The following is a 17,444-nucleotide window of genomic DNA, read 5'->3' as shown; positions in this document are numbered from 1 at the left end:
TCCCCTCATGCTATCAATTTGTCACAACTTTAAAACCTGCTCACGGGTTGGCTACTCAATTTCCGTTTTAAAAAAGCAAATAATTAATAAACTACGATGTGTTGTACTGTTGTTTGTATTCGATCTGCTGCTTTCGTTTTGTGTGTTTGATTTACAATATCAAGCATTTATATATATTATTAAACTGTCAATTGAGTTACAAGTTTTAACAAAATACACTTAATCAATTGTTCAGATGGGTAGCCATGCCAGACTATTTGACAAAAGACCCAAGAAGTCTCTCTACGGAGTTGAAACCATAGAGTAATGCTTATATATATGTATGCTTTGATATGAATTCCAAAGTAACCTAATTATAGGTATGTTTCAAAAGAATTTAACAACAGACTTCATGCATTCATTTGTAAAATGAACATCAAAATTAACCAAACCCTAATTCCTCTGAGGTGGTGAGGCAGCCTTGGTGCATGTCTCTGAGCAAGAATACACGCAGCCATCCACTTTCTCTACCTCTGCAAAAGTAAACTAAATTTTATAGAAACAAAGGTAAAGAAAAAATAAACTAAATTTTATAGAAACAAAAGTAAAGAAAAAATAAACTAAATTGTGGACAAGTAGCGGCACATGTTATTTTTGAGGGAGCTAATTAAAAGTTTCAAAATAGCATATAGAGAGTTTTCAGGACTAAAAAGGAGGGCATGGATTGTAATTGTACCTGGGTTTTGTTTAGTGCTGAAATTAGAACACAAGGAAGAAGCACAGCCAAGCTTGCAGAAGAATTGAGTGTCTTTGTGGAGAGAGGTTGTTGGTATGATGCAGTCTTTGAAGCATTGAAAGGTGCAAGAGGCAACAGAGTGATTAGGAGTAATGACACACAGAATAAAGCAAGTCTCGTAGCAGCTCTTGAAAGAAGCAGTGGACTGCCCCAAAAGCATGCCCAACACCAAGAAAGCCACTGCTAGTGACCTCGATCCCTTCTTATCCATTTTATTCTCTGTTGCTAGCAAACGAAGATGAATATGACAAATCAAACCTAAATGGCAGACCACCACATGTCTTAATTTAGACCTACAGTCTTACTCCTATTTATAAAGAGTTGGTATATGTGGACAGAATAAGTAGCCAGAGACAGCTAGGTAAGTCGGTAGAATTGTTCATGGACTTAAAAAAAAAAAAAAAATTAAAAACTTATTGCATCAAATATTTGAATCTTCAAGGATTTGGTTACTTGCCATGTATAGACTAGCTCCTAGTCAAAGCTTTTGAAAAAAAAAAAAGTAACAACTACTAATCATAACGTTTTTTTTTTTTTTTTTGAAACCAATTATATTATATATATATATATATATATATATACAATTATCCCAAAATTTGAATCTGTAGGGTGCCTACCCGTGAACATTTGGATAACCAATAATGATAACACTTTAACAAGCAGCAAGATCCAACACAAATTATACACAGTAAAATATCATTCATTATTATTTTATTTCTAAAATACTCTTACATCATATAAGTAATCTGAAATATTATATTACTAAATTGTTAATCCATCATCATAAAATGAAATAAAATTCATTTGTTTAATGGTTTATATTGACAGTTTGACATTATATAATATGTGAAATTGTTTGGCAAAAGAAAGTTTTCCAGATTTGCATTTTAATTCACATATATAGGAAATTATTAATCACTCTTAGCTACGTACACTAACTCTATTAGTCTATTATATAAGCTAACGTTTTTTGGCCATATTAGTACGTAAGACTAGCTGTAAATTTAAACTCTACATTCAATTAAGAATCAACCTAGCTAGTAAATTATACATTTTCATAGTTTGACAATATAAGCATCTTGTGTAATTTGATTCCATGTTTCAGAACATACAAAGTGGACATGGGTGCTGACATTGTTAGTTGGCGTGAGGAGATTGAGAATTTACAAGCTCAGGGTCGCCACACATCAACTCAAATGGGGATTGGTCATTTTCCAAGTGAAGGGAATGGCAGAGCAAGCTTTACAGTGTCCTTGTTGAAAAGAGAACCCCAGTCTATGGAATCCATTTCTATTTTGGAGGTCCAGGGTTTTCAAGTATATGTCCTTAAATTAATTAGAAACTGAGCAACACACAGTAAAACACATAATGAGATCAAGCTAGTTTAAAATAAACAGAGTAATTTTGATGCATGATAATGTATTAGCTATGCCATTTAATGCATGATAATGAACTTCCTCTTTCATTGAAAAGGATAAATTCCTTCATCACTAAGCACATCAAAGCTTGTGTAACATGTCAAGCCAGATGATGCAATTAATGTCATGTTGGGGGAGGAACATTCAAACCTTGAAAGAGACCGAGTTACGCATGCACAAGTACAGCAACTAGTCCGCCCAAGCAAGCCTAGAGATTTTCTTGTATGAGGTTTTGAGACTTGCTATATAAATTGTATTATTGAGAACGTACACAGGAAGCAAAGAAAAAGAAAAAGAAAAGTGTTGCCACTGCAATTCAATTACGTTAACTTGTTTATTGATGGGATCCATCTTGTGCATAATAAAGACAAACCAGAAAAGCCACTGAAAGTATAATACTGATGAAGATATTACAACGATAATCTGCGCACAAATTCATGTCTAGCTCCTGCTAATACAATAAGCCTAATTCTCCAACACCCATTGTAGCTCAAAATCAATAGACGAAACTTCATCGAGATCAGACAATGACATGGATAAATCTTTGTCATCAAGTCCCAATTGTCCGTCTTTAAAACCAAAATATCTTATGATCTTAATGGAGTTTACGCAATGCCGCCAACATTTGATGTGGCTTTCTCCAAAACTGAGGGGGTTTTCTTTCTTACACAGTAACTTCTCATGTATCGCCTGAAATGAACAAAAGTCATCAATAAAATAAGCATGGACTGCACGGTATGAATCAATTAAAATGTCCAAATAAAATTAAATAGCTATTGTCCAAGATACGGCATAATTCATAAAATACCTTTATCAGCTCTGATCTGTTAGGTTCATTGAACTTTGGCTCAACAGATAGTGTGATTGGGTGATAACTCCGAAGGAAGGCATCAATAAAAAATGTATCATGTAGTGATGATGAAATATATCCTACCAACAAAACCTTAACCTTTGATGGTAGTGGAGGCATTTCTTCTTCTCTTAATTCTTCTGGAGAAAATTTGATCTACATAATAAACAAGAATAAGGTTATTAATGTGAAAAATAAAATTACATGAACATATATAAAAGGCAAAAAAGAATCAATTCATGAACTGTATTTGTGCACTTACTTCTGAAGAAGGACTAGATAGTCGTAAAACCAATCTTTCAGGTGACATGAACTTCCCAAGATGTTGTCGCAATTTAAGAAACCATGAAATGTCAAGAGTCATATTATGTAAATTTAGGTCAATACTCACATCTTCTAACTTCACAGAGTTCAATAAAAACGAGGCAGGGATTTTCTCACCATGGTATGAGTAATTGAGAAGATTTGGAGTATCTAAGTCCAAATAGCTGACAGAAGGTGATATTAATTTAAATATCTTGAGTTGATGACTGGAAATTTTCATCTCCTCAATATCTTTATTGACAGAAATTCTCAACTCCTCCAGAAAGGGAAATTTCAAAGTAAGTTTCTGAAAAGATTGAGCATATTGGTTGGTAATGCTACTAGTGCATATTATCAACTCCTTTAAGTTACTGCAGTTGACTGCTTCAAGGTCCAAAGGGTGGGATGTCCCAAAATAATGAAGAATCTGAAGATTGGATGCTTCAATCTTGTAGCTAAAATCTTCAGGACAATGATCAAGCTTAACCTTCTTCAGCTTTGGAGACTCACAAAGTTGAAGATGTTTTAAATTGTTACAGTAACTGAATTCCAAAGTCTCCACAGAAGGGCATCTAGAAAGGAGCTTTCTGGCTAATCCATTCAAATCAACTAAAAACAAAGAGAGTTCTTTTAGGCAGCTAAACCTAGTGCCCTCTTGAATTAAGGCTTTCTTCAAAACACAATGGCTCAACCTCAATACAACTAATGACCCAAGATCCAAATTAGTTCTAGGAGGAGGAAATCTGTACCTAATTGGAATTGGTCTTTCAAAGTTGAATAGGTTGAGTCGTAGCACTCTGACATAATTTTTGGTGACCAACTTTACCCAACGATCCACATGATGAGAAGCTAAGTGCTTTTTCTTGCCAATTTCCCCACTCAGCGTAAAGTTAATTATCCTTTTTTGATCATTGTGTTGCTGGAGTATTTTCAAGTCCGTATCAACCCAAGTTACATCGTCCTTTGATTCTGACCTTTTCCTTTTGCGATACCCACCAATTGGATCAATATCAAAATCAAAATCAGAGACAGGTAGCAAGTTCCATAGACTTTGCCATGTCCTGGACACGAAGCTCATACGGACTGCATCTTCCCCAGGCAAGCGAAACAGGATTTGCTGCATCATGGGTTCCGGCAACCGCGATATTCGATCCATATCGTTGATCACGATGGCCATGTTTGGTATTGATGATGATGAATATTCAAAAGAAATCTTGGCTATGGTCACTAATTTTATTTGTTAGCTATTCATCCATCAGCCACTGAATATAGTAAGACTAAGAGAGGAATAAGCCAACTCTAAAATCAATTAACCTACAAATCAACCCAAACAATTATAAAATTGAAAGAGAGGAATAACAGAAATCAATTAACCTCTAAATTAGCCAAACACTTATAAAACACAAAACACTTGTAAAAAGAGAGATTAGAGGAAGCTCGTATACCTAAACGAAAGCAGACAGCAGTAGAGAGAGCTGAGAACAGTAGAGAAAGCAGAGAAGGAATTAGCCTGAAACTTGAAAAAATCAACTTTTTCAGACCAAAAAAACAAAACCCAGCGGAAATCCAACATGCAGGCATGAATCGAAAATTTACAAAATCTGAAAAAACAAAATTACCTTTTTTGCGATTGGGAATTGCGATCTAAGGGTTTTTAGGTCGAGGGGGAAGAGGAAAATCAGGAGAGGCGGAGGTAGACGACGGAGGGGGAGCTGAAAGAGTGGGTAGGAGGCGATCGTTGGAGAAACTGAGAGAAAGTGAGGGGGAGGGAGGTCGTGAGAGAGATATGAAGGAGGCGCATCTGAAAAAAAGGAATTACTTGGATTTAGAGGTGTCAAACAGTTGGGACGGGCATGAGCACGACACAAGCACGAGCACGACACGGCCAAGCACGGCACAAGCACAAGCCACGAAATGGGCCGAATTAGGCATGATTATTTTAATTTTAATTTTTTTATTTTTAAAAAAAAAGTTAACAAAAATATTCAATTTTTATGAAAAATAATATTAATATTTAATTATAAATAAGAAAAAATATCATAAGATTAGTTTTATTATCCTAAAAAATAAAAATAAAAAAAATTTATAAGCCGGCCCATTTAAGGCATGGCATGAGCATGAATGACCCGTGGGTCGTGTCGGGCTTAGATCTTAGCTATATGGGACAGCTCGAACACGGCACAAAAGCACGATAGGCTCAACTTAAATGGATCGGTCCGGCCCGTTTGACACCTTTACTTGGATTAGAGGAAATTGCATACCTAGTTTAGTTTTGATCATGTTCTTTTTTAAGTTTTATTTTAGTTAATTTATTATCTAATTTGTTCAATTTTGACCCATTCCGTCTATTTTGGATGAATGCTTTTAGTTTGAATGGCAAATATGTAATTTCCTTATAAACAATTATAAAATAAAATTAAAACAAAAACAAACAAATAAAAAAAAAAACCAAAACCCAAAACCCTTTCTCAGCCCCAAGCCTTGCCCGACAACCTTCATCCCCACCCAACACATTCCCAGCCCCGCCCCCTTGCCCAGTAAATATGTAAGGTGCAGCGACCATGGTAGTTCATGCGGAAGGACTCTGGCGCTCGGGCTAGGCAATGGAGAAAGCTCCGACGTAGGTGGAGCTGGTTTGCTGGTGAGTGGAGCTTGGCGTGGGCCTGGTTCTAGGCTCATGCAGCTGGGCTCTTGTCTGCGAGCTTGTTGGCGCAGGGACTTCTCTGAGGTGGCCTGTCGCAGCGAGGTTGGCTGGTGGCAGAAAAAATTCGGGGTGGCGCGAGTCAAGTCGGGTGCGATCGAGTTGGTGATCTTCTCTGGGTTTTGCGAGCTGTTTTTGGCAGCGACAGTGGAAGCTCAAGCAGGAGGACTCGGCGAAGTTGTTTGGGGGCCAAGCCGGGGATGATGATCCCAGCGGGACTGGAATGCGAACTAGCTAGAGGAAAATGAGTTTGGCGTGGCACGATAACGGCATTTTTTGATTTCCTGGAGGTGGCGCGAGACAGCAGATTCTCGGCGTGGAAGCTGGTGGTGCCATGCAGAGAGAGGAAGCTCGATGAAGGTGCATAATGGTTAGGGAAGAAGAAGAAGAAGAAGAAGGATTGGGAATGGTTGATAGTGGTGGAGATATCTCAGAGCAGCATTGAGCTTAAGCATGGTCATATTAATTGTTCACACTTTAATTTGAAGCAGGAAGTTAAGAGTCTAGCTAAGAGAGTCTTCTTGGAGAAAAGACAAAAGACCAACAAAGGGGTTTAAGGAGGAAGAAGGTATTGATAGACAAGTAAAATCCAATAAGGATTCATTCTAAATTCTAATAATCCTAGATTATTATTTCTTTCTTGTGCATTAAGGTAGGATTCCTTGTATATTAATCCAAGATGGTAGAAACTCTCTTCATCACTTTTGTTTAACAAATATTATTTCATATATATATAGAAGTGTAGAGCACAAATTATTTAATTAATGTCCTGGACATGTTGGAGAAGTGTATAGGACCTAGATCCCATCCACTTAATTTTAATATTTTATTCACTTATTTTACTTACAAAGTAACACTCTGTATAGCACTCATCAAAGCTGCATGCATATGCTTGCCCAAGTTACAATACCAACAACATATCAACCACAACTGCCTTCTTTTCTGCCTCTTTGTGTTTGATTAATTTCTTACTTTGGTTAAACAACATGCAGTCACTCTTGGGAATGATATATATATATATATATAGGTCATATAATTGGGGTCACATTACATATGTACATATTTGATGGTCGATCTTTCACAAATATGGAGTAATTAATCAGCAAGGAATTTCCTTCGATCTATGGCACTGAAAGTGAAAGAGTGCCAGCATGGTATGTGGTTCTCATTTCTCTCTGTCATTAATTTAGTGCTTTGTAAATATGGGAAAATTTTGAGAAGAATCCAGTAATATGTGTTCATTATATGTGACTATGAAGAAGTAAATTCAGATATGTTCATAATAAGAAAATCCTAACAAGCTTAATGAAATCTTACATTAATTATAACCAAATTATGTGAATTCAGACATAATTTTCCAGGAATATTTTTAAGTTGTTTCTAGTGCATGCTCTCGTTTTGTGAGATGCGCACAGACAGATGTTTTACATGCTATTGAAAGTAGACAGATGTTTTGCATGCCCAAAACATGTACAGTTTTGGACAATGAGAAGAGCATTAATAATGGAGGGGCTGGGTGATTGCTTGTCCTATGCCAAAAACATTATCCACAAATTAATGACAAGAAAACCATATATTAATGAAATTGGATGGTAATTGGCATGCAGTAGGCCAAAACAAAGAACATCATATACAACACTAAATGCAGAAACAGAATGAATAAATTTTTTGGGCAAGAAATTAAGAATCACTCATGAATTTCATGTGCAAGCATTTGTGTTATAAATTCCAGACTTTCTCTCAGCCTTTGATACACAGAGAGAGAGAGAGAGAAAAAAAAAAAAGAGGCTAATGGAGAAAATGGGTATGAGGAGACTTGTGGCAATGGGTGCAGTAGTACTGGTGGTTTTGATGCTTGCAGCAGTTGAAGGGCATGAAGGCACAGAGCCAGCTGTGAAAGATTGCCTTGGGAAATGCTATTCACAGTGCCATGTGACTAAGCCCCTGTGGTGTGCCTCCCTCTGTTTAGGCAAATGCAAGCACTCCAAGTCCATCCCAGATAATCTCTGCAACTGCACTTATAGCTGTTCAAAATTCATGTGTGCAAATGTGGGCTCTGGTATATATATATATATAATAATTCTCTCAAAATTTACTAACTTTTCATGTTTTTTTCTTGATTATAATTGAGCTTCCAATTACTAATAAATCCCAGAATTTTTATCACATGTATACTTACAAATGGCTTCTTTGTATTGCAGATCCAGAGAAAATACAAGGCTGTGTGATGAGCTGCTCCAAGTTGTGCATCAAAAATTACTAGTCCTTGACTAGCTACCATTTGTATTTTGTACTAGGCCAAATAGATGTGATCATCATCAAAATAAAAAAACAATTCTATGTTGGGTTTTAATGAAAGAGGCAATTATATGATGACTAGCCTTTTTGTTAGTCGCCAAAATACTGGTTAATTAATTCCCTTTTGAAATGAATTTTTATTGAAATTTCATCCTCTTTTAAAATGGACAAATTTACGATTAAAACAATATTTGAAAATTTTATGACAAGTACACCATGGACCTGCCTTTAATCTCAAAGGGGCTGCCCCTGATTGGGGACAGTAGACAACCCCTATCTTAAGAACTGCCTTAGATGCGTTGCAAAAACATAAAAGGAAACTAAAACTAAGGGCCATGACCAAAAAAAAAAAAAACCAAGGGAAAAGTACAAAATCACAAATTTTTATTACCAACTCATAATTACAGTACAAAAATAATAATTAAAAAGGCAACAATTTTCTTGAGAAAATGTTGTTTGTTCTAAACTTTTGTTTCCCAATTACCTAACATCATATAATCTAATATATGAATGTTGGCGATATCCCTTTTTGTTATAGTGTAAGTTGGGGAAAAAAAGTTGAGAGGAAACGTTACGAACATAGTAAAAGTGAATCTTCTTACCTAGGACAAATAACATCTTCCATTTCTTTTAATTTATCAAATACTTTTTTAATTGGTAAATTTATATAGTTTTTACAAATTTATTAAAATACTACATACATTTAAACATTTATTAAAATACTAAATACATTTAAAAATTTGGAGTCATGGCCTCGTTAGGCGTTAATGTAGCTACGTCCATGGAAGTATATACCTATATTATGACACTTATAAACCCATATTGGACTAGTACGTAAAGCTTGTTTTACATGATCGTACACATGACATGTAATTTTTTTTTTTTTGGTCAGTTATTGAAAATTCTATAAATGATCACTCTTAGGCAATATTCATTTGGTAACTTTAATACCATATCAAATATCCAACTCAAAATTTTATTTTATTTTTTTTTTTGCCAAAAAGAAAAAGTTAAGTGGAGAACTGTGTGGTAAATACATTATACCTATATTTGACTTTTTATTTTCTTTGTACAAATCACAAATGAGGGATCAAGCTAGGCTCAAAACCCAAGAAACTAAACTATGATATCCTTGGGCCTTACCTATATTAAACACTTCACAAGTTCACCCAACTATTTTATTTCTTTCTCTTTTGGTCCCTCTCTTTTTTTTTTTTCCAGTTTTTTTTTTTTTTTACATTTACATTTTATTTCTGAAAAGAGTACTTTATCATTTAATATTTATGGTTTTTAAGTCAATTTATAAGTGTTAAACTTGTCTTTAATATAATTATTAAAATCTGTTCAAAAACAATTTTTGAACAATAATACTAGTCAGTATTCACTATGTGTAAATTTAATCCATGACTTATTTGCAAGAATGATAATACTTGGTATTCAAATTTGTATCCCCAATGATATGTCATTACATAGGTTAGTCTTCTAGTTGTTGTGAAATAAATGAACCTTACAGTGGGCCATATATGAATCAATAAAACACTAACACATCATTTAGGATCCTTTATTTGGAATACAAATTTGTGATCACACAATACTCTTGTAGAAAATAAGTAAGATTTAAAATAAATTTATAGTTTTTTTTATCAAAGAATAAGTTTATAATTGAATAAATAAAATCAATAGTGCTACATATACCACATTTTCATACCACCTTATGTGGCAACTTACATGGCATTCATACATTGGATACTAAAAAATAAAAATAAAAACTTTGTCCAATAAAATAATGACACATCAGATTATATAAAAATATGGTATAAAAATGTGGTAAGTATAGCATTATTCAAATAAAATACTACCATAAAATTAAGGCTTTTTCTTACTAGCACCACCCCAACTATTAGGTTTGTGCAATTTTACCACAAAAAAAATTGACAATTAACCACCCAAATTTATGAAATGTGACAATGAATGTGGCACCTACTGTCACATTATGCCGAATCTAAAATGAAGGACATTTTTTACCTTTCATGTGCCAATTGCCTTGGTTCAATTTCATTTTCTTCATATCACAATTACCATAAATCTAGGGGTGGAATTGATCTGTTACTGAACTGATTGGTCGGTAATCGACCCGAAATAGGGGTGGAGAGATGCTGCGCAGGTGGACTGATTTCGAACTGAACCCAGTCGATTACCGACTTCTCGGTTGCGATTGGGTTCGATGGGCGGTGTGGGTTGGTTGGTTGGGGCATTTTGGTGGTTCGAGAGGGATAGTATGCAAACAATTTTCGACGCCAACAAGGGGCGGCTTGGCGCGGTGCACGACTAAAACCGATCGGTGCGGTTCGATTAGTACTCAATTAGATTCGGTTTTGTGGGACAAAAAAACCATCTCCGCATAAATCAATGCCATTTTTATTGTCCTACCCCATACATAACCCCATTGGATAGCTTGATGCTTGTCACAAACATAAAAAACATAAAACTGAGAAAATCCATAACATAACTAGTAAGCACCATAAAATTCTCTGCCTAGATTTTCTCTTCTCAATTTTGACATCTGTGGTATTCTTCGCACAACCAGTTAAAACCTTCCTTTTGTGCTTTGACAATGCATTATCATCCCATTAGAAGAATCACTTCCTTACTCTTCAATTTGTGCAAAAAGTATGGGGGAGGACAAGAAACCTAAAAAATTCAACAAATTTCCCATATTACAAAAGACACAAACTTGCATATATAATAATTCTGACAACCGAACAATCTTCTCGAAGAAATTGCTTTTCTCTAATTCTGAGTCCTCCATGATGACAGATTTCTTGAGTAACAAAGCTTGCGGACTCTCCTTTTCTTGATGAGAGCATCCTTCGTTGGTTTGGGCACGTTCTATTGTTTTGGTGCTGTGGTGTCTTCAAAAAATGTAATTGAACATGAAACTTGCATAAGAAGCTAAAGAACACCAACTTTTTTAACCAAAAAAAAAAACAGAACACCAACTTTGGTCACTGTTTTAATGGTCAGTTGGCTGATGTGGGCTAATCTTCCAGGCAGAAGTTGATTGGTGGAGATCACCTAGCAAACGTAAGCCAATCCAAATGTGACCGAATGGTAAGCATATGACGTGTCAGAATCTAACTAAACTGAAGGATAGTATTGTACTACTGGACTTCTCTCACGTCTGACGTCTCAAACCCCTGACCACTCCCCCAACCTCTCATCAAAGCTCTCCCCACTCTTGAATTTCCCAAATTACCCCTTTACAATTTCTTCATCGTCTCAGATATTTCCGTAATTATATTTAACTCCTCCCCAAGTCTTTCTCTTTCAATTTATGACGGCATCTTCATCCAAAAGCCCCAAAATCTCTCTATGTCTCTCTCTCGCCCTCTCTAGGGTTTCACGAGTAAGATCCCAATCCCAAATTCAGTCCCCTAGTTCATGCCAAATTTGACCCTCTAGGGTTTCGATTTTGTCTAAATGTACATATTTGGCGTTTGATTCTCGCGAAATTTTGGTTTCTTTCCTGATTTGGTTGAATTCGTGTTTGGCTTTTCAGAAAGTTTGGGTTTTGATTGAGTGGGGTTTTGCGTGACTGCTGGTTTTTGTTTCTCTAGGAAGGAACGTTTGGATTTTTAGGCTTTTCTTGAGATTTTATTGGATTGTTGAAGCTTGGGGATTTAGGGTTTTTGTTGTTTTGGAGTTGAATTGATGGCTTCGGCGGGTGAGGAAGATGTGGATTATGAGAGTGATCCAGAGGAAGCGAAGCGATCATTGGCGATGCGGAGGCGGGCGGCCGCTAGCGATGATGAGGAAGGTGAAGAAGAGGTGAGGGAAAAGCCGAGGGTGGATCGGAGAGCTCCAATTCACTCTGATGAATCGGACGATCAAGGTGGGGCCGCGGAGTATGATGATGATGACGAAGAATTGGGCGTTGAAGACGAAGAAGAAGAAGCGATTGATGAAGAAAAAGAGGTTGAGGAAGAAGTGGATGGGGAAGGTTATTTGGAGAGAGACCGCGAAGGTGAGACCGGTGGCAGGATTGAGGTTTTGGAAGTGAAAGAATCGGACGGTGATGGGAGGAGGTCTGTGGAAGAGTCCATGGATGAGCATGCGGGGAATCAAGCTGCAGAAGATGAGGAGAAGAAGGAGAATGAGCCCTTTGCAGTGCCCACTGCTGGGGCTTTTTATATGCATGATGACCGCTTCAGGGAAAATGCCGGTGGTCGCCACAGGTATGGTTTATGTTTTGTTATTGCATTTGCAGTCCATGGAATGTAGGTGTAGTTTGGTAGATGGGATTTATACAAATGGAAGTCAACTTGTGATAGTGTTTTTTCACCAATCACTGTTCTCCATAGGCATCATTCCTGTTTTTTATTTACTCAGCTTACCCATTTCGTTGTTTTGTACGTATTAAAGTTGTTTGAGTGGAGGCATAGTATCGGAGGGGCCAAAGTGATGGTTATGCACAAATACTTTGTGGTTTTTGACTTCTATGACCGTAGTTTTTTTCTTCTTCTTATTATAGACTGTGGTATGGGATTGTCAGAATTTTTATTTGGTTCAGGTGTCCTTAAGCTTCATCTGTGCTAGTGTGCTACTTTCTTGTATAGATGTGGGCATTACAGTTTCTTTCCTGGTCTTGTTGGGCTGGTTATTTATGATTGAGGATATGTTTTTCCGTGCAAATATTTGATTGAAAAATGATTTCAATAAGATATAATGCCATTCTTTTATAAGGATAAGTTTCTCTCTATGTTGCGAGTTAGTGAAATTTGTCAATTATTATGAATAATTTCTTGGTCTATTCTTTCTTTTACTATGCATGAATAAGTTTTTGATTTTTTTTTTGGGGTATAAATGAGTTAGGCGAACACATGGTGGAAGGAAGTTGTGGGAGTCCAAAGATGACAGGAAATGGGGGCATGACAAGTTTGAGGAGATAACTTTGCAGGAAAGGCACTACGAAGAGGTAATGGTTGTATATATGGGCATTCCTCATGATATTCTGTTCTAAATATATTTTTCCATCTCTCACCTGACTTTCTAATGTACACCTTATAAAATTCAGGGAAGGAAACCTTCAAAGGGTCATTATCTAGGTCGTGGAAGAAACCGAGGAGGTATTGATCGTGGGTATGTTAGAGGAAACAGGTCCAAAGAATTTGAAAATAATAATCCGAGACAGGTACCCAAGGGTGTGAGAGGGAGAGGGCCCAGAAGGTATGAACCTGCTTTTAGAAATAACAGACAGACATCCTCAACACAAAACAAACAGTGAGTATAGCCTTTTATTATGGCACTAATCAATCTTTTTGTTCAATTCATGATTTGTTTCTAAATAGCTGTCATGCTGGTTTTAATTTCAGGTCTGGAAAGCTTGTCGAGAAAACTTTGCAAATGAATTCAGAGAGAAATTTTGCTCCCACATCAAATGCAGAATCTGACCCTGTTCCTGCTAGGAAAAATGTCTTTGCATCAAGCTTGAATTCGGCTTCTCCTCCTTTTTACCCATCAGGCTCTTCCAGTAAAGACATAACACTGTCTCAAAAAAGGGACGTACAGGCTGGGAGTGCTAAGAGGAATCCTCGCCCATCTGTAGTGGAGGAGAGTTTTCATGTCCCACATGGCAATGCATTGATGCGAGGGAAGAATATAGCTGAACCTGTTGGTTTGGACAAGCTTTATATTGATGACTCCAATCCAGCTGCTGGGAAGACTTTGACGAACTTGCAAATGTCATCTTCTGGGTCCTCATTGGTCAATACTACTCAAGCTCCTCGGTCCAGGGTTCAGGGAAGGGGTGTTATCCCAGGACAGATGAGTTATCAACCTGCTGTGTCTCAGAACCAAATCACACGAGCTTCTCCATCAACGCATCCCCATACTGTTCAGCGTAATCCTGTTCAAAATAGACCTCAAATGGCTTTACAAGCTCCTCCCCAGCAGTTGGGACAGCGTCCTGGAAGTGGATCTCAAGCTTCCTCTCCACCCAAAAGAACTCTTTCATCAAATTCCTTTGAATCTGGAGAAGTTGAATCACTTTCAGATTCAAGTAAATCTAAAGGTGTGCTGATTGGAAAGGGAAAAGGCAGTGCTCAAGTTAGTGGAAGGGGCACTCTTACTTTCGGTGGGGCTCAGGTTATGGGACCCACTGGGACTATGGGTGTTAACCATGGAGATCCAAACTTTCCTGCTACTCCAGCCTTTTTGCCTGGTAATGTTATTGGATACATTGTCAGATATCAATTTCTCTGGATAGAATATAATTTGAGCTTTAATAATTTGGAATGTTATCTGCTTGGAGATTGTACAGTTATGCAATTTGGGGGCCAGCATCCTGGGGGCATTGGAGTTCCTGCTGTTGGCATGGCATTCCCTGGATACGTTGCTCAGCCACAACTTGGTTTAGGAAATTCTGAAATGACATGGTATGGGTTGTAATTTTTAATATGCTGGCACAGATTATTTCATTTATTTTATCTTCTTTTAGATCTTGTGGGTTATCGGAAGTTTTTCCTTTTTTAAGTTCAGTTAGTAGTTGCTTTGGCGTAGGAATTATTTTGTCTACTTTATGTATTTCACTGCTGAGAGGAGGGGCAATGTATATATGTATCTTATAGGAACTACATCTGTGAGGGCGGAGTTCAATGCAATGCTTTTTCTCTTCTAATGGGGTGATTCCTTTATTTTTTAAATGATCTATGGTGATATATATTTGAATTCTTTCAGGTTGCCTGTATTGGCGGGTGCTGCAGGAGCTTTAGGGGCTACATATTGTCCACCCTATATTACTGTTGATGGTTCTTATCATGCTCAACCTTCAGGACAGACATCTTCTATGGGTTCTTTGAGGTTGGTAGTATGGTTCTCTTTGATTATTTAAGATTCTAAGATAATGATCTTTCCTGTATCATAACCTGCATATGGTGGTGTCTAGCTTAGCCTGTTAAATTAGTCTCTTTTAAGAGGATGTTATTCCTTTTTTCTTGCTTTGGTCAAAAATCATCCTTTTCTTTATTTATCTTTCTTAATTAAACTTCTCTTATTCAAGTTGAAATAATTGTTAAAAGGGTTTTCTTATTCAAGATCTTTTTATAGAAACATTCATGTGTGCCATTCTGATTTTTTTTTTTTTTTTTCTGTTAATTTGCAGCAAAGAAAATGGTGCAAATAAAACCAATAGCGAATGGAAGCCTTCTCAGAGGCCTGGTAGACATTATCTTACCTTTAGTTAGCCCACATTTTTTTACCCTTGGGCTGGCCTCTAAATACTTTATTAATTGGTATGTGTGGTAGAGTAACATAGGTTATTTTATTTTATTTTTTTATTCAGAGATTGTGGGTGATGAGTATGGGCAGCGGCAAAACAAGCCTCGTAGGTAAGTTTACCTGATGTGTTATCAAGCACAAATTTTATGCCTGCCAAAATCTCACCTAATCGTACAGGGTTGTGTTAGAGTGGTGTTATGCATATTTGAATTTATTTTCTTCAACTTGCAGATATTCACAGATGAATGTTGCTAGTGAAGTACTTCAAAATAATACGGAGCTTGTTTGAATAAGCAGATAAAGGTTCTATCTTGCCCAAATTTAAGTTTTCTGCTATTTTGGGAGTCACAAAGTTCTAAGTTGTGATCATATTTTGCTGCAGGCCTTCGTCTAAGCTCTTTGTGATCTTCAGCCTATGTTCTGGAGTACTTTGGGCCAATGTGATCCAAGATCTCTCTTAGGTAGTCATTCTTGGTCTCTTGTTAATTTGGTTATCTATATATCTAATGTTTGATGTGTCAAACTGATGATTCCATATAGTATAAAGGTTTCCCAGCCCAAATACCATTTTGGATTTTTGTGGGTAATGTTATGGCATCTGAAATGAGCACAAGTATATATTATGCCCAACTTGTTTCTTAAGTAATGACATTTCATTTAAATTGTTTAAAAAATGTGAGCTTTCAGAACTGATTACCTCCCCTTTCCATTGTTGTATTCAAGAGGGGTGAGAAATCGCTAACACAAATATCCAGTAAATATTTTGGAAAGATGCGTAGAAGAATTAGATTCCAGTATTCATAATGTTGGAGAATCGGACAATTCAATCACTGTTGCATTCGTTCCTTTTATTCTGTACATGGACAGTTCAAAAACTGAAATTCCATCCTTAGTTTTAAAGGTTTTGCTGCATGTATTTCACTTATGTATTTATATTATTTTGGTTGTTTGCTTATCCTTTTATTCTCCATTTCCCTCCTTGTCCTCTTTTTTTCTTGCAGTTAAGTATGACAAACACCTGCTCATGTTGCACTCAAATTCAAGATCAATATGCGGCTTGACGGGTGGCAGTTCCTTCTTTAAATGTTCGGTAGGAAATTGTATGAGAGAAATTTTTAGGTCTTGCAAATTGGCATTTGACAATTGTGATAATTCCTTGGTTTTTTGTTTTCAGGTTTTCTTGTGGTTTGGTTTTTCTATTGAAAAGCTTGTGAGAAATGTAGACGGGCTTCCTCATAAACTACTATATAGAAGAGAATTGAAAAAGTACAAAGATTATTTTGCAGCAGCAGTTTGCTAAGTGAAGTTTCTAGATTTTTTTTATTTTATTTCTATAGATGGTGTATTGAATTTTTCATTTACATTGTTCTGAGATTGGTGGTAGTTTTCCTGACTTTGAGGGTATATTTCCTGTATTGGATTTTCCTTGTTTAGTTTAGAAATATGGATCTGTTTGGATATTGAACCCGGGAGTTTCTGTTGATCCTATGATGAATGAAGTAATGATATGTTGGAATGCTGGTGCTATAATAATGAGTTTTTTTTTTTATACTGAGGTTTGATTTTCCATGTTTGCTTTAATTGAATTTTGGAAAAATATGGCTTGATGGGAGTTTCCAACAAAGTAACAATTCCATGTGACATTGACCCATTTAGTTGGCTGAATGACTTGTTTTGTTGACAATTTGTACCTAAATATACATTAATCATACATAATATAATAATATCTATACCATTATGGTCACATTGTATTATCTGTTATGTTTAATGCTTTTACATATTGGAAGTACAAAGTATATGTACTTAACCTTCAAAGCAGCTGAG

General features: G+C 36.4%; 2 protein-coding genes across 4 annotated transcripts; one reads left to right on the top strand and one right to left on the bottom strand.

Moving 5' to 3' along the window:
* Nucleotides 1-2,481: 2,481 nt before the first annotated feature.
* Nucleotides 2,482-5,218, bottom strand: LOC147287179 (putative F-box protein At1g49610). 2 transcript variants are annotated; one of them, XM_086241344.1, is made up of 5 exons: nt 4,966-5,218; nt 4,792-4,856; nt 3,306-4,660; nt 3,002-3,199; nt 2,482-2,883 (listed from the first exon to the last, which is right to left on the bottom strand). In XM_086241344.1, the coding sequence occupies exons 3-5, from the start codon at nt 4,521-4,523 to the stop codon at nt 2,659-2,661; spliced, it is 1,641 nt and encodes a 546-aa protein (XP_086097470.1). In that variant the 5' UTR covers nt 4,524-4,660; nt 4,792-4,856; nt 4,966-5,218; the 3' UTR covers nt 2,482-2,658. The 2 variants fall into 2 exon arrangements, with proteins under 2 accessions (XP_086097470.1, XP_086097471.1); XM_086241345.1 differs by having other exon boundaries at nt 4,792-4,821.
* A 6,452-nt stretch (nt 5,219-11,670) lies between these two features.
* Nucleotides 11,671-17,187, top strand: LOC147287178 (CASC3/Barentsz eIF4AIII binding protein). Of its 2 annotated transcripts, XM_086241481.1 has the most exons (12): nt 11,671-12,580; nt 13,218-13,320; nt 13,420-13,625; nt 13,718-14,565; nt 14,665-14,779; nt 15,081-15,203; nt 15,505-15,560; nt 15,685-15,730; nt 15,852-15,923; nt 16,003-16,081; nt 16,622-16,710; nt 16,795-17,187. In XM_086241481.1, the coding sequence occupies exons 1-9, from the start codon at nt 12,057-12,059 to the stop codon at nt 15,907-15,909; spliced, it is 2,079 nt and encodes a 692-aa protein (XP_086097607.1). In that variant the 5' UTR covers nt 11,671-12,056; the 3' UTR covers nt 15,910-15,923; nt 16,003-16,081; nt 16,622-16,710; nt 16,795-17,187. The 2 variants fall into 2 exon arrangements, with proteins under 2 accessions (XP_086097607.1, XP_086097606.1); XM_086241480.1 differs by having other exon boundaries at nt 16,622-17,187.
* The last annotated feature ends 257 nt before the right edge of the window (nt 17,188-17,444 follow it).

Source organism: Dryas octopetala, chromosome 4 (genome assembly GCF_963921425.1).
Source record: "Dryas octopetala chromosome 4, drDryOcto1.1, whole genome shotgun sequence".
Taxonomy (NCBI): domain Eukaryota; kingdom Viridiplantae; phylum Streptophyta; class Magnoliopsida; order Rosales; family Rosaceae; genus Dryas; species Dryas octopetala.
This window is presented reverse-complemented; position numbering and strand designations above follow the sequence as displayed.

What these genes read in the sequence shown, in the direction of transcription:
- LOC147287179 (XM_086241344.1), bottom strand. Translation starts at nt 4,523, where the DNA reads ATGGCCATCGTGATCAACGATATGGATCGAATATCGCGGTTGCCGGAA. An exon ending in TATCTAGTCCTTCTTCAGAA is followed by an intron (nt 3,200 to 3,305) that starts GTAAGTGCACAA and finishes TTTATTATGTAG; the next exon opens with ATCAAATTTTCTCCAGAAGA. An exon ending in ACAGATCAGAGCTGATAAAG is followed by an intron (nt 2,884 to 3,001) that starts GTATTTTATGAA and finishes TGTTCATTTCAG; the next exon opens with GCGATACATGAGAAGTTACT.
- LOC147287178 (XM_086241481.1), top strand. Translation starts at nt 12,057, where the DNA reads ATGGCTTCGGCGGGTGAGGAAGATGTGGATTATGAGAGTGATCCAGAG. An exon ending in AATGCCGGTGGTCGCCACAG is followed by an intron (nt 12,581 to 13,217) that starts GTATGGTTTATG and finishes TAAATGAGTTAG; the next exon opens with GCGAACACATGGTGGAAGGA. An exon ending in TACTCCAGCCTTTTTGCCTG is followed by an intron (nt 14,566 to 14,664) that starts GTAATGTTATTG and finishes GAGATTGTACAG; the next exon opens with TTATGCAATTTGGGGGCCAG.